Source organism: Rhinoderma darwinii, chromosome 2 (genome assembly GCF_050947455.1).
Source record: "Rhinoderma darwinii isolate aRhiDar2 chromosome 2, aRhiDar2.hap1, whole genome shotgun sequence".
Lineage (NCBI taxonomy): Eukaryota > Metazoa > Chordata > Amphibia > Anura > Rhinodermatidae > Rhinoderma > Rhinoderma darwinii.
The window spans coordinates 314,807,501-314,821,375 of NC_134688.1; the positions used below are offsets into that span (position 1 = coordinate 314,807,501).

At 39.8% G+C, this 13,875-nt stretch overlaps 1 protein-coding gene across 1 annotated transcript in view; it reads left to right on the forward strand.

The window, feature by feature from the left end:
• The window catches only part of ELAPOR1 (endosome-lysosome associated apoptosis and autophagy regulator 1), a 271,583-nt gene that overhangs the window by 212,444 nt on the left and 45,264 nt on the right, over positions 1–13,875 (forward strand). Inside the window, exon 16 of the mRNA XM_075853543.1 lies at positions 10,834–10,935. Coding sequence (XP_075709658.1) covers positions 10,834–10,935 — 102 coding nt within the window. The remainder of the gene's footprint in view (positions 1–10,833; positions 10,936–13,875) is intronic.

Here is a 13,875-nt window from a genome sequence, read left to right on the forward strand (position 1 = left end):
CTAGAGCCACATGTGGGACATTTCTAAAAACTGCAGAATCTGGACAATACATATTTAGTAGTGTTTCTCTGGTAAAACCTTCCGTGTTACACAAAAAAAAAAAAATGAATAAAATTGAAATTCAGCAAGAAAAATGAAATTTGCAAATTTCACCTCCACTTTGCTTTAATTCCTGTGAAATGCCTGAAGGGTTAAAAAACTTTTTAAATGCGGTTTTGAATACTTTGAGGGGTCTAGTTTTTAAAATGGGGTGTTTTATGGAGGTTTCTAATACATAGGCCCCTCAAAGCCACTTCAGAACTGAAGAGGTACCTTAAAAAAAAAAGGCTTTTGAAACTTTCTTAAAAAAAAGAGAAATTACTGTTTATGTTCTAAGCCTTGTAAAGTCCAAGAAAAATAAAATAATGTTCAAAAAACTATGCCAATCTAAAGTAGACATATGGGAAATGTGAACTAGTAACTATTTTGGGTGGTATAACCGTCTGTTTTACAAGAAGATGCATTTAAATTCTGAAAAATGCTATTTTTTTATACATTTTCCCTAAATGTTGCAAATTTTCACCAATAAACACTGAATATATCGTCCAAATTTTACCACTACCATAAAGCCCAATGTGTCACGAGAAAACAATCTCAGAATCGCTTGGATAGGTTTAAGCATTCCGACGTTATTACCACATAAAGTGAAATATGTCAGATTTGAAAAATGGGCTCTGAGCCTTAAGGCCAAAACAAGGCTGCGTCCTTAAGGGGTTAAGGAAGCTTCTTTATACCAAGATGACCTTTTTTTCCAGGCGGAGTGCAAAGAAGTGCATCTCATTCATTGTATGAACCTACAAAAAATCATTCTGAAACGTAATGAAAGAGTATAATCAAATAACATCTGTTGTGCAAAGCTAAAGCAGAACTTAAGACACGGTTAAAGGAAGCACAAATGCAACATTTCCTAAAAAAATTGGAAAAGAGGTTATTACCTATTTAAGCCGAAGTTAAAGAAAAGAAGGATAACAAGGTTCTGAGAGATAAAAAGGACTTTGACTCTGGGAACATTTTTGACTGAGGTAGTAAACATCAACAAGTGTAACCGTTACGTAGTCACAAAAGATGCCAATAGTGATGTCTGGACTACCGTTTCTGATTCAAATGGATCCTACCAAAAATCAAGCCAACATCCCTTTAGGAAACGCTTTAGACGAGGGATACTGGGCAAAGGAAAGAAGAGAAGGGAGATTTGGTCGGAAAAGGAAGCATATCACGTGGAGGAAGTAACAGACCCCCCAATTAACCTTACCACCGTGAATCTAGAGGAGGATTGTTTCAATCCAAAAAGGTTTAAATTTCAGCATGGTAGATAGTTTTAATTTGGTGGAGTTAGAAATTGATCTGTTTAAGAAAATGTAGTCTTTGTAAGGTGTTTGATTCAGATAAGAAGGTACTAGACAAGAAAGAAGGGGAAGTCCCATGCCAAGTCGGCCCTTTGGGCTTTAGTGTCAGCAAGAATTTTACAGAATTGGAAAAAGAATGCATTATGTCTTTAGCAGGGGTACACCAAAATGATAGCAATGAAGTCCCGCAAAAAACAAGCCGTCATATGGCGACATTGACGGAAAAGTTATGGCTCTTGGAAAGTGACTACGCAAAATAAAATTATTGTTGTTCAAAAGTGTTCTAATTCTGCAAAAGTAGTAAAACATAAAAAAATATACATATTTGATACCGCCGTAATCGTACCGACCCATAGAATAAAGGTAGCATGTTATTTACAACGCACATGTAAAAATTCTATATACCCCAAAACGGTGCCATTGAAAAATACTACTCATCCCGCAAAAAACAAGTCCTCATACAGCCATGTTCACATGAAAATAAAAAAGTTATAGCTCTTTGAATGTGACGATGGAGAAAACTAAAAAAATTGCTTGGACGTTAGGGTCCAGAATGCTTGAAGGGGGAAGGGGTTAAACTTCACGATCCTGTTTATCAGTACCACCCATTCATTACATAACATGAATAAAAAATATATATTTTCTTATCTTCCACTAAGAGCCCAGCAACCTCTGAGCCCTAGCCATATAAAAACCTGGTTTATTTTCCAAAAAATTGAGTCAGCTGGCAATTTAAATGATACCTACTATAGCTGATTAATATTAATAGCATTATTTTGTTAACAAAGTCTTGTCGGGTAGGGCTCAGCCCGTCAAGTCAGCGTTGGGCTATTAATTTGCGTGTCATGCATAGCATTTTGGCTACCGCCAGCTTACCATGCCCCGAGGTCGCTAGATCCTCCGCATATCCCCATACACAAGTAAGTGAACTCGGTTCAACATTCACCTGGAAAACTAAACTGATAATAGTTATTACTTCTCTCTAGAAACTCTACAAATTATGACAGGAGCAAAACATATGAAGCACACTCGCAGAGGCATGTTTAGACCCAGGGCATAGCGAGACATGTTTAACCCCAATATCATAGAGACATTTTTGGCGTTTTATATACTTTATGTAACAGATATAAATAAGATAATCTGTGAGCCTCATGCGTATCTTCCAAGGGTCCTATTTCTGCCTCCCATTCTTTGCTCCTCACAGAGTATTTAGACATCACCGGAATCATAAGCGATTTATAAAGCCTGGCGAGTACTCCGGCCGAAGTTCCTGTAGTCTCTATCAAACAGATAATCTTGTAATCAGTGACCACACATCCCCTGTCCCCAGTATAATCTGCCTGAAATGCATGTCATAACTGGAGATATTTATAAAAATCTGAGGAGGCAATTACGTGGGAGCTCTGGAGATCTTCAAAGGAGCATAATATCCCATTGCTTACAAGCTGCGCCCTTGTGAGACCAGCACGTTTCCAAGTACTCAGTCCTTCAAGCTGATATAAATTAGGCAGCCATATGGGGTATCCCATATAGTTGTATACTGAATAGTCCCTTATATAAATTGTATGTCCCTAACCTTTCACCATACCTTATGGATAAGATGCACAGTAGGTAAACAGCTCACCGGCAAATTGAATTTACCCACATCCAGCATCCTGTATAAATTATCTCATTCAAAAAGCTCTTTTAATAAAGATCTCTGTGCGTCTATATCTGTCCCTTCCCACCCTCTTATGTGCTGAAGTTGTGTCGCCAAAAACTATACCCATGGATTAGGGACGGCCAGGCCCCCCTCCGCCTTTGGTGAGTTTCCAACTAAAGGTGTGCATAGCCATTGTTTATTTAATGCATTTAAAGTCAAGGTAAAGACGGCTACATCTGTAAGTCGTGAAAACACCTATTAACTTGTTGGAAGAATGTCAGAGGTATCAAAACTGGAGCATTATGAAGCAAATATAACAGTTGCGGCATCCATATAATTTTTATATGATTTGCTTGTCCCACCACAGACAGAGGTAGCCTAGCACAAGCATTTAATGTACGCTTAAACCTGCCTATTAACAGAGATAAATTAAGTTTCTCATAGTCTGAAAGTTGGCGAGTAACTATCCCTCCAAGATATTTAAATTCTGACACCACCTGTAATCCAGATTGGCCATATGAAACTTCATCGTGAAGAATATATAAAGGCAATAAAGTAGATTTGGACAAATTAATAACCAATCCAGAGTAGCCACTGGCGTGACCGCAGGCTGGTAATATTAGGCTTGGAAAGGCCAAAAACAGTGGCCCTTCCCACCCTGGTAATTCTAAACTGCTGCTGCTATATTGTATCTGGCTAGTTATGAAAGAGAGGGGGGACACCACATCATTTTATATATTTTTTTAAGTGGAATAAAGGTGCAGTCCCCCCCATTTTTCATTACTAGCCCGGTACAACATAGCAGCAGCAGGCTAGCATTACCAGGGTGTGAAGGGCCACTGTTTTTGGCCTTTCCCAGCCTAATAATACCAGCCTGCAACCGCCCCAGTTTCCGACCATCACAGCAGATGGTTGGGTACTGGATCATACCTGTCTCTTCCCAGTAACCCTGGTGGCGGCTGCCCCAGTGCCCGACCTACACTACAGATGGTCGGTTAGTGGATCGTACACAGCTCTTCCCGGTATCCCTGGGGGCGGCGGGTTAGTGTTGGTCTGTACCGCCTAACACCAAGCCTCGCCTTAGTAATGGATGCTGTCAATCAGCCAATGGCCATTACTAAGGTGGTAGTAATAAAGTTTAAAAAAAATACAAGGACATAGAATTTTTTTTTTATTGAAATAAAAAAAAACACACAACCCTCATTAACCATTTTATTGAAAATACAAAAAGCCATAATCGAAGTAGTACTCGAATCTGACGTAGTCCAGCAACCGAACCTGTAACGTGTAAATAAGCAAAACAATTCTAATTCTTACCTTTCCTGGGTCCAGTGCTGGAGCCGCAATGTCAGCGAGCTGGGCCCTATATCTAATCCTATCATGTGTGATACTGTCTGCTGAGCCACTATATTTAATCCTATCCATAGCTATAGGGTCGTAGTGCTATAGATATGCTGTCTCATATATATATATATATATATATATATATATACACACACACACACACACACATACATACATATACACACACGCATACATATACATGCACGCACACACTTTTTTTGGAGGGTGAACATATGTTAGTACAAGAATACTTACTGCTGTGGCCCTCTATCTAAGTATCGTGTGTGATACTGTCTGCTGGGCCCTGTATCTAAGCCTATCATGTGTGATACTTACTGCTGGGGCCCTGTATCTTGGTGTCATGTGTGATACTGTCTGCTCAGACAATGTGAGTATGTGGGACTACCTACAGGAGACTGCATGGCACTGTCTACAAGGGGGATTTATGGCAGGGGACTGAGTGTGGAACCATACAGGGGGGTTGTGACACTAAATACAGGGGGCATTGTGTGGGGCACTCTCTACAGGTGTCTTTGATTAGAGCCCCGAGACATAATTTTGCTTGGGGCCCCAGAAATGCCAAATTTGCCTCTGAGGTTTAGTGCAAGGATACTTACTGCTGCGGCCCTGTATCTAAAGCAACATTCACACCGGCGTGACAGATTTATGTGCGTAAGAAATGCACGTTAATCTGGTCGTGTGCGTTGCGTTTTGCATCAGTGTGCTCTGCATGTGGCATGTGTTTTTCACGGACTCGCAAGCACTTCTTTTTTTTCAGTGTAATTGATGCGTGAAACACGGCTTTCACGCACTCATTGACTTCAATGGGCGGCTAGGTGAGTGAAATACACCAATATAGGCATGCAGTGAGTTGCACGCAATGGACACTCGCTACTTGAAAATTCGCACATGTGTGAATAGCCCCAATTATATCAATGGGTCCATGTGCTGTGTGTTGTTTCAACACACAGCACACGGACGAGAATCAAGCTCGTCTGAATGAGCCCTAAGTCTATCATGTGTGATACTGTCTGCAGGGGCCATGTAGCTAAGCCTATCATGTATGATACTGTCTGCTGGGGCCATGTATCTAAGCCTATTATGTATGGCACTGTATACAGAGACAATGCATCCAATTCCATCCAGCGATGTAGCTATAGGAGCCTTAGTCTTAAAAATATGCTATCTCTGATATATATGTAAAAATGTATTTATTTTTCAGGGGGGTGGGGGGGGGGTAAATATACGTATGTCTCAGGGCTTGTGCCCCTGATCTTTTAAGACCCTAGCAACGCCCCTGCCTCATAAATAGGCTTTCATGACATCCTTCAATATCCCTGATGACATCGTTCCCACATTATTATTATTATTATTAATAAAATATTTTAGTGAAGAGAATAATATTTTAGTGAAACATCGATTACCTGCAGCCAAAATGCATTAAAGTACCATACACGCTGCGAGGGCTATATTCGATAGAGGCTAGAAATTATAAGATATTCTCGGTACCCATAGCTAGATCAATACATGAGAGAGTGTCATGGGATCTAGAATGAAAATTGGCGAATCCCCGGGTGGCGATCTTGCCACAAGTCAAAGAATGATAGTTCCCTCATTAGTTCACCGAAGTGAGTCAATGAGTTAGGATTCTGGGTTTGTGCTGAGCCTAGTCTATCCCAATAGGGTAGTATAACATTGTTAAAATCCCCTATCATTATAATAGGAACTATCAGTATAGTATTGACCCACGACATTACCTCTTTAATAACTGAGTGATTGTATGGTGGCGGCACATATACAGAAATCAGCAAATATTAATTGTTATCGTTTTTGCAGTGGAGGCAAACATATTTACCTTCCTGATCCACCGTTGATACATTTAAACGGAATAGATTTATGAACAAGAATACTAACCCCCATCTAGTTGCTTGAGAAAGCAGAGTGAAATGTATGACATCAATGCTATATTCAGGGTGTTCGTTTTATCCCTATCCAGATGAGTCTCCTGGTAACATATTATCGCCCATGTATATTTCCGTAAGCAATCAAACATCGCAAAGCATTTAGTTGGGTCACCCAAACCACGCGCATTCCAACTTACAATATGAAATTCTGCAGCCTTTATCACCGATGAACTTCATGACATTCCCCAGCAAGATACTATAACATGTAATCTTCATAAAGGACCACAAGGTGGCAGTAGAGTACCACATATAGCTTAGCATAGCTCTAAAAGAGACCATTGCACTATATAAACATTCCCAGGACTTTAGAAAAATAAATAAAAAACAACACAATACCAATATAACATTCCTCATCGTGCCCACTCCAACGTGCGAAGCGGTATAGGGCACCGTTTTTTTCTGAATCCAAACATGAAAGTACAGCATATAGACAGTCAGTAGATCATACTTGAAGGAGTACGATCTTCCCGCCTTAGAAATGATACACGTGCTCCTCAGTCTCCATCTCACTTCAGCAACGCTTCTCACATTTCTCTCCCATAAACATCTTGAGATTACTGTCCTAGATGACTTGCAGAATCAATGTCTTTCTTCTCGTCAAAGTTGTTGCTTGTTCTGGTCCAGCCAGCGAACCGCATCTCTGGGATTCTCAAAGAAATGTGTACTATCCAGCGCTTCAATTCTTAGTCGGACTGTGTATAGCATAGAATAAGCCACTGTCAATGCTTTCAACCATCTCTTGATTTCCAGAAATTACACCCTCTGCTTTTGAACTTCTGAGGAGAAATCTGGGTAGAAAGCGACAAGCTGACCATTAACAGCGATTTCTAGTCGATTTTGAGCCGCTTTAACGATGGCGCCTCTATCTTTATAGTGTTGTAATTTAATTAGCATAACTTCTTTTTGTTCGACCAGAAATACTACCACCAACTCAGAGGAGTGGCGATGGGGAGCCCATGTGCACCCACTTATGCCAACCTATATCTGGGTTGGTGGGAAGAGGAATGTGTCTTTAGTGAGATGATGGAGCACTGGACATCTCATGTCATATTGTGGATTAGATTCATTGATGACATTTTGATACTGTGGAAAGGAAATAAAAGTGAATTTGAGGAATTTGTGGCAATACTAAATGTGAATGATAAGGGTCTATTCTTTACCTTAGAGATAAATGTTAACAAAATTACATTTCTTGACATATCGATATCTAAAACTGCTACTGGCAATATTCAAACTAGTATGCACCGTAAAAAAAACGGCTACTAATAGTCTACTGAGATGGGAGAGTTGCCATCCGAAGAACTTGAAACGGGGGATCCCAAAGGGTCAGTATTTGAGGGCACGACGGAATTGCTCAACTCTATCTGACTTCCAAACATCAGCACGTGAATTGGAGAATAGATTCATGAATATAGGATACCCTAGACACATCCTAAGACAGGCCTACCAGCATACCTTGGGGTGCAATCGGGATGACTTATTGAACCCCAGACCAAAGCAAAAAGATGATGATCTCATTAGGGTCATTGATACGTTTGACTCTGCCAGTGCAGAGGTGAAATCAATTTTACAACGGTACTGGGGGATCCTAAAAGCTGACCCTGACATAGGGAACCTGGTAGGAAATTCCCCCCTGATAACATTCAGACGGGGGCGGAATATCAAGGATCATATTGTACACAGCCACATGGGTGGGCAGGATTCACCCACCACTTGGTTAAGTAGCAACCTCAAGGGGAGCTATAGATGTGGTTTGTGTAAGGCATGTGTGTCCATTGCGTGTAGCAGCAGTTTTAAAAGCACGACTACAGGAAGGGTATTTGATAATAGAACCTATATCAATTGTAGAACCAAGGGAATCGTATACCTGATCACATGTGACTGTAAAAGACAATATATTGGTAAAACCATTAGAGAATTCAGAAGGAGAATCCGGGATCATATTGAGGACTGTAGGAGGAAAGAGGATACTCGGGTATCACGCCACGTCCGGGAATGTCACAGTGGGGACAGTTCGTGTCTCAAATTTCAAGGTATTGAACATATCAAATCCACACTTAGAGGTGGTGATATTAACAAAATAATCCTACAAAAAGAGGCACAATGGATTTTTCAGTTGCGAACTATGAGCCCCCTTGGTTTGAATGAACAAATCTCCTATGCATGTTTTCTATGACTTCATTAGGATTCACCTCAAGTGTGGCCTCACTTTTACATCATAAATGCCCCTCAGATAAATTCCTCAAAGCTGGTTTGTCTGTTGTGATTCAAATCCTTTATGCATATTTTCTATGATTTCATTAGGGTTCACTTGAAGGGTGACCCTACTCTTCACATTAGAAATGCCTGTCAGATTAATTTCTCAACTGCAGTCTGTCTGGTATAAATATGAATGAAGCACCCTCTAGCGATATAGACTGCTCTTTGGCAGCCATATATTGGGTTAATGTATATCGAAGAAAGTCTACAATGTTTCCATGACGACCGGACGTATGCACGTCTTTGCTAATTGAGATGCTAATACGTGGTAACCCCGGTTATAACTGATTGATCGACTCTTATCCATTAGCAGTGATGATATAACTGTGATCTGTGTCCAATACATAGTATTATATCCCTATGTTGTTGATATATCCGCTTTTCGGATCTCTAAGGTTACCAGGGACGCAGTGCGTCCTAACCTTTTCTGATTGGCTGCCGAGGAAGGGGGGCGCTCCGCAGTCCTGACAGGTCATGAGTGACGTGTTGTATCAGGATTGGCGGTGGGCCGCGGGCACGTCAGCAGAAGGGGAGGGCTGGAGCCTGTTAAAAGACCGGCACCTCTCCGGCTCGTGTGAGATGTTATTATCTTAATCGTGCACGGGCCGGGAGGTTTACTAAGCACAGAACTGTGCGAGCCGGCAGAAACAATACAATTAATCCCTGATGATGCCCCACAAATACCAGTGGGTGCAGAAACGCGTTGGATTAGTGCGGATTAGCGCAGAGTAGCGCGAATCATTCAGCAGGCTGGGTTCAGCAATTATAAAATAATAGGAGAGGCTGGTCTAAGGGTGAACTTTACCTATCACTGCAATAGACCTGTCTCTGCTGCTGACCACCCTGCTGAGCCTGTTGTAATTTGGCTATGTGAGCCCATTTTAACAATCTATTATTAAAATTCATTTTAAATCGTTCTATCCAGGCAGTAAATTTACAATTTAACGGAACGGAAACAATTATATCTAGTCACACTATTATATTATAGTAATAAGTCTAATTTCATTTTTATTTTTTGTTCTGCTCCCCCCGTTCCAAAATAATAATGCTCCATACTTTAGGCACCCAATATGCTAGTTCACTGTAGTTAGCCAACGGGGTGTGAACTACAATGAATCTTCCTGGGTCCTCTTCACTGCCTTTGACACTGTCCAATCAGCACGAGGCAGCTTACATATAATATATGTAAATTGGATGTTCGGACCTGGTGACAGGTCCTGTTTTAAGAGTCACTGTCATTTTCAAAAGATTTTCCATAAATCAGTATTACAAGCAAAGAAGATAAAAAAAACTTTGTAATCTGTTTTATTACAGAAAATTGCTTCTTTAACTATTTATCAGATTGCTTTCCTCCTCTCTCCTGCACCGATCACACACTTTTAATTCACTGCATCTTGAGAGGCAGAGATGAAGTGTTTGTTTCATTGAGACATCAGGTTACAGCTGCTGCCCATAAGATGTCTATGCAGCACTCCCTCCTCCCATCTACATAGAGGCAGAGACACAGAGATGCTGCTACAGCTTCTTAAAGTGTTTTACATCCTCACGCCAAAGTTGGATCCGCAGTAACACTGCTTATTACTGCTCTATAATGTCCTCCATGCTTTTTCTGTGTATGTGAGCCTTCAGAGGGAGAACTGCTGGAAAATGCAGGATACAAGTCGTATAATGGTCAGGAATAGTGTTTTTCCTTATGTACACATGCATGATGGCTTATTCTGAAAAGTCACCTGGAAAAGGTATGCTTTAAAAAATAACGTGGTATATGATCATTAACTTGAAAATGCAGGCATCATTCCCAGCCTGCTGGTTGTAAAACAGGGTCCTCAGAATTGCACATACAGTAGGTAAGATCAATGAAGATATCCTTTTGTACTTTAATTTCATATCATAAGTGCACATCAATTGCCATATGTACAAACAACCAAATCCGACAGCGCAGGATGTAACTTTCTGGGGGTTCACACCACCTTTCTCAAAGCTAGGCAAAAGGGTTGTGACCCCTGAATTATTGCACTGTGTGCTGTTGGAGGAAATAGTTTGTACATATAAGAGGGTTTCTACATTAAACAATATTTTTTTCTATCATGTCGACTACTGTTTAGCAGCTAGTGGAAAACTCCTTGCTGGCGGACAGTGGTTGCTATTGCGGCTGCTTGATATAAGTTAATGTTCTATACTTTGTCATACTAAAACTGTCCCACAGGCTTACATACAGATCATCATCTTAATCTTACAGGTCAAAAGAAGTTACTCAGTCCTGTGTTTCTGGTCGCGCTACCGCAATCCGCCTGCGGTGTAATACACAGAAAACTGGTGTTGGCATTGTATCTGTACCAAGGTAAGACATTCTCTACAGGGAAGATTTTTCAATGCTTTAGATTATTAAAATACAGTAAAACCTCTTTGAGACAAGAACCCAAACATTTCTATGAAAAATGTTCTTCCTAGATGTGATCCTCTTAACCCTCTCATGCCGACATTCTGTAGATAGACGTCCTTTTCGCACATACCCTGTGCTGCCAGGACGTGTATATTCAGATCTCTGTTCCAGCCGGCATAGCACTGCGAAAAGCGCTTGGACGCCGGCTGTGTCAGTGTCCGTGGCTCCCCAGCAACCTGTTCTCTGACAGCCGAACCGATTGGTTCGGTTACAGAGAATGTGATCACCGTTATTAACTGCTTCTTGACCGCCCACAGTAAATTCACGTCAGCGCTTGTTGGGCTCTGTGCAACGCCAACGTGCATTCATGGTGGGTGTTAAAAGTGCGATCCGGGTGTCTCAGAGAAGTGCTGTTAACCCCTGCCTCTGGTCCCAGAGACATGATCGGATTGCAGGGAAAGTTTGTTGCAATCCGATCAGGTAGTGTAATGTATTATAGAAGCCATCAGTGCTGCAGGTCTTCAAGTAAAACAAGTAAAAAAAAAAGTAAGAAATATGTTTTATAAAAATGTAAAAACAAGTTATAAGTTACAAAAACATAAAATTATTTTTTTCCTATAATAAGTCTTTTATTATAGGAAAAAAAATAAAACGTTAAAAAAAGTACACATATTTGGTATCACCGCGTTCGTAACGACCCCAATTATAAAACTATAATATTCTTTTTCCCGCACGGTGAACACCGCAAAAAATAATTAAAAAACAATACTAGCATCACTATTTTTTTGGTCATCACCCCTCCCAAAATATAGAATAAAAAGTGATCAAAAATTTGCATTGACCCCAAAATAATACCAATAAAAACTACAACCCGTCCCGCAAAAAACAAGCCCTTACACAGCTTTTTTGACTGAAAAATAAAAAAATTATGGCTCTAAGAATATGGTGACACAAAAAATAAATAATTTTATAGAAAAGGGATTTTATTGTGCAAACGCCAAAAACATAAACAAAAATTATATACATATGGTATCGCCGTAATCGTACCGACCTGCAGAATAAAGTAAAATGTAATTTATAGCGCACAGTGAATACTGTAAAAAAAAGGACAAAAAACATTGTCAAAATGTATGTTTTTTTTTGTCACTTTGCTTGCCCAAAAAATCTAATACAAAGTGATCAAAAAATCACATGTACCCTAAAATGGTACCAATGAAAACTACAGATTGGAACGTAACAAATAAGCCCTCGCACGGCTCCGGTGGAGAAAAAATGTAAAAAAGTTCTGACGCTCAGAATATAGCGACAGAAATTGTGCAGCATGTCCAAAAGCGGATAAGATTGGGCACCATTTATCAGTGCGACACCGGACACACATCTATGAATTATTTATTTACCCCATTATTATAACCTCTTATTATGCCCTGATATACTCTGCCCAGCTTACATATGCCCCCACATTATAAACTGAAATACCAGCAAAACCCCAAACAGAACTATTACCAAACAAAATCTGCGCTCCAAAAGGCAAATGGCGCTCCTTCCCTTCTGAGCTCTGCTGTGGGTCCAAACAGCAGTTTATTACCACATATGGGGTATTGCTGTAATTGTGAGAAATAGCTTTACAAGTTCTGGGGTGCTTTTTATTCTTTATTCTTTGTAAAAAACAAAATAATTCATAAGTCGATTTTCATTTTCACAGACATATTCTAATAAATTTAGCAAAAGACCTGTCGGGTCAAGATGCTAACTATACCCCTAGATAAATTCCTTGAGGTGTGTAGTTTATAAAACCACTTTTGGGGTGATTCCACTGTTTTGGCGCCACAAGACATCTTCAAACCTGACATGGTGCCTAAAATATATTCTAAAAAAAGGAGGCCCCAAAATCCACTAGGTGCTCCCTTGCTTCTGAGGCCAGTGCTTCAGTCCATTATCACACTAGAGCCACGTGTGGGATATTTCTAAAAACTGCTGAATCTGGGCAATAAATATTGAGTTGCATTTCTCTGGTAAAACCTTCTGTGTTACAGAAAAAAATGTATTACAAATTAATTTCGGCAAAAAATTACATTTGTAAATTTCACCTCTACTTGTTTTAATTCCTGTGAAATGCCTAAAGGGTTAATAAACTTTGTGAATGCTGTTTTGAATACTTTTAGGGGTGTAGTTTTTAAAATGGGGTGATTTATGGGGTCTATCTAGTACATAAGGCCCTCAAAGCCACTTCAGAACTGAACTAGTCCTTGACAAAATAGCCTTTTGAAATGTTCTTGAAAATGTGAGAAATTGCTGCTAAAGTTCTAAGCCTTGTAACGTACGCATAAAATAATGTTCAAAAAACAATGCAAATATAAAGTAGACATATGGGGAATGTTAATTAGCAACAATTTTGTCTGGTATTACCATCTGTTTTACAAGTAGATTACATTTAAAATTAGAAAAATTATAATTTTTGCAAATTTTCTTAAAATTGTGGTGTTTTTCACAAATAAGCTATGAATTTATTGACCAAATTTTTCCACTAACATAAAGTACAATATGTCATGAGAAAACAATCTCTGAATCGCTTGGGTAGGCAAAAGCATTCCAGAGTTATTACCACATAAAATGACACATGTCAGATTTGAAAAAATGGGGCTGGTCATTGAGGCATCGATGACCCTTGGTCCTGAAAGGGTTAAAGAAGAGGGCCAATATACCTTGAATATAAGCGTACTGAAAATCCATCTCAGAATAATCTGGTCTAGTCAGGGGTGGCTTTATGGAGAAGTTTCACTGAATATTTTTGACTATTTGAGGCTTATTTTCTTCTTATAACTTGAAGTTATTTAGTGTTTCTTAACCCTTTAACGCCCTGTGACATACTATTACGTCACAGGCAGGGGACTGTTAACA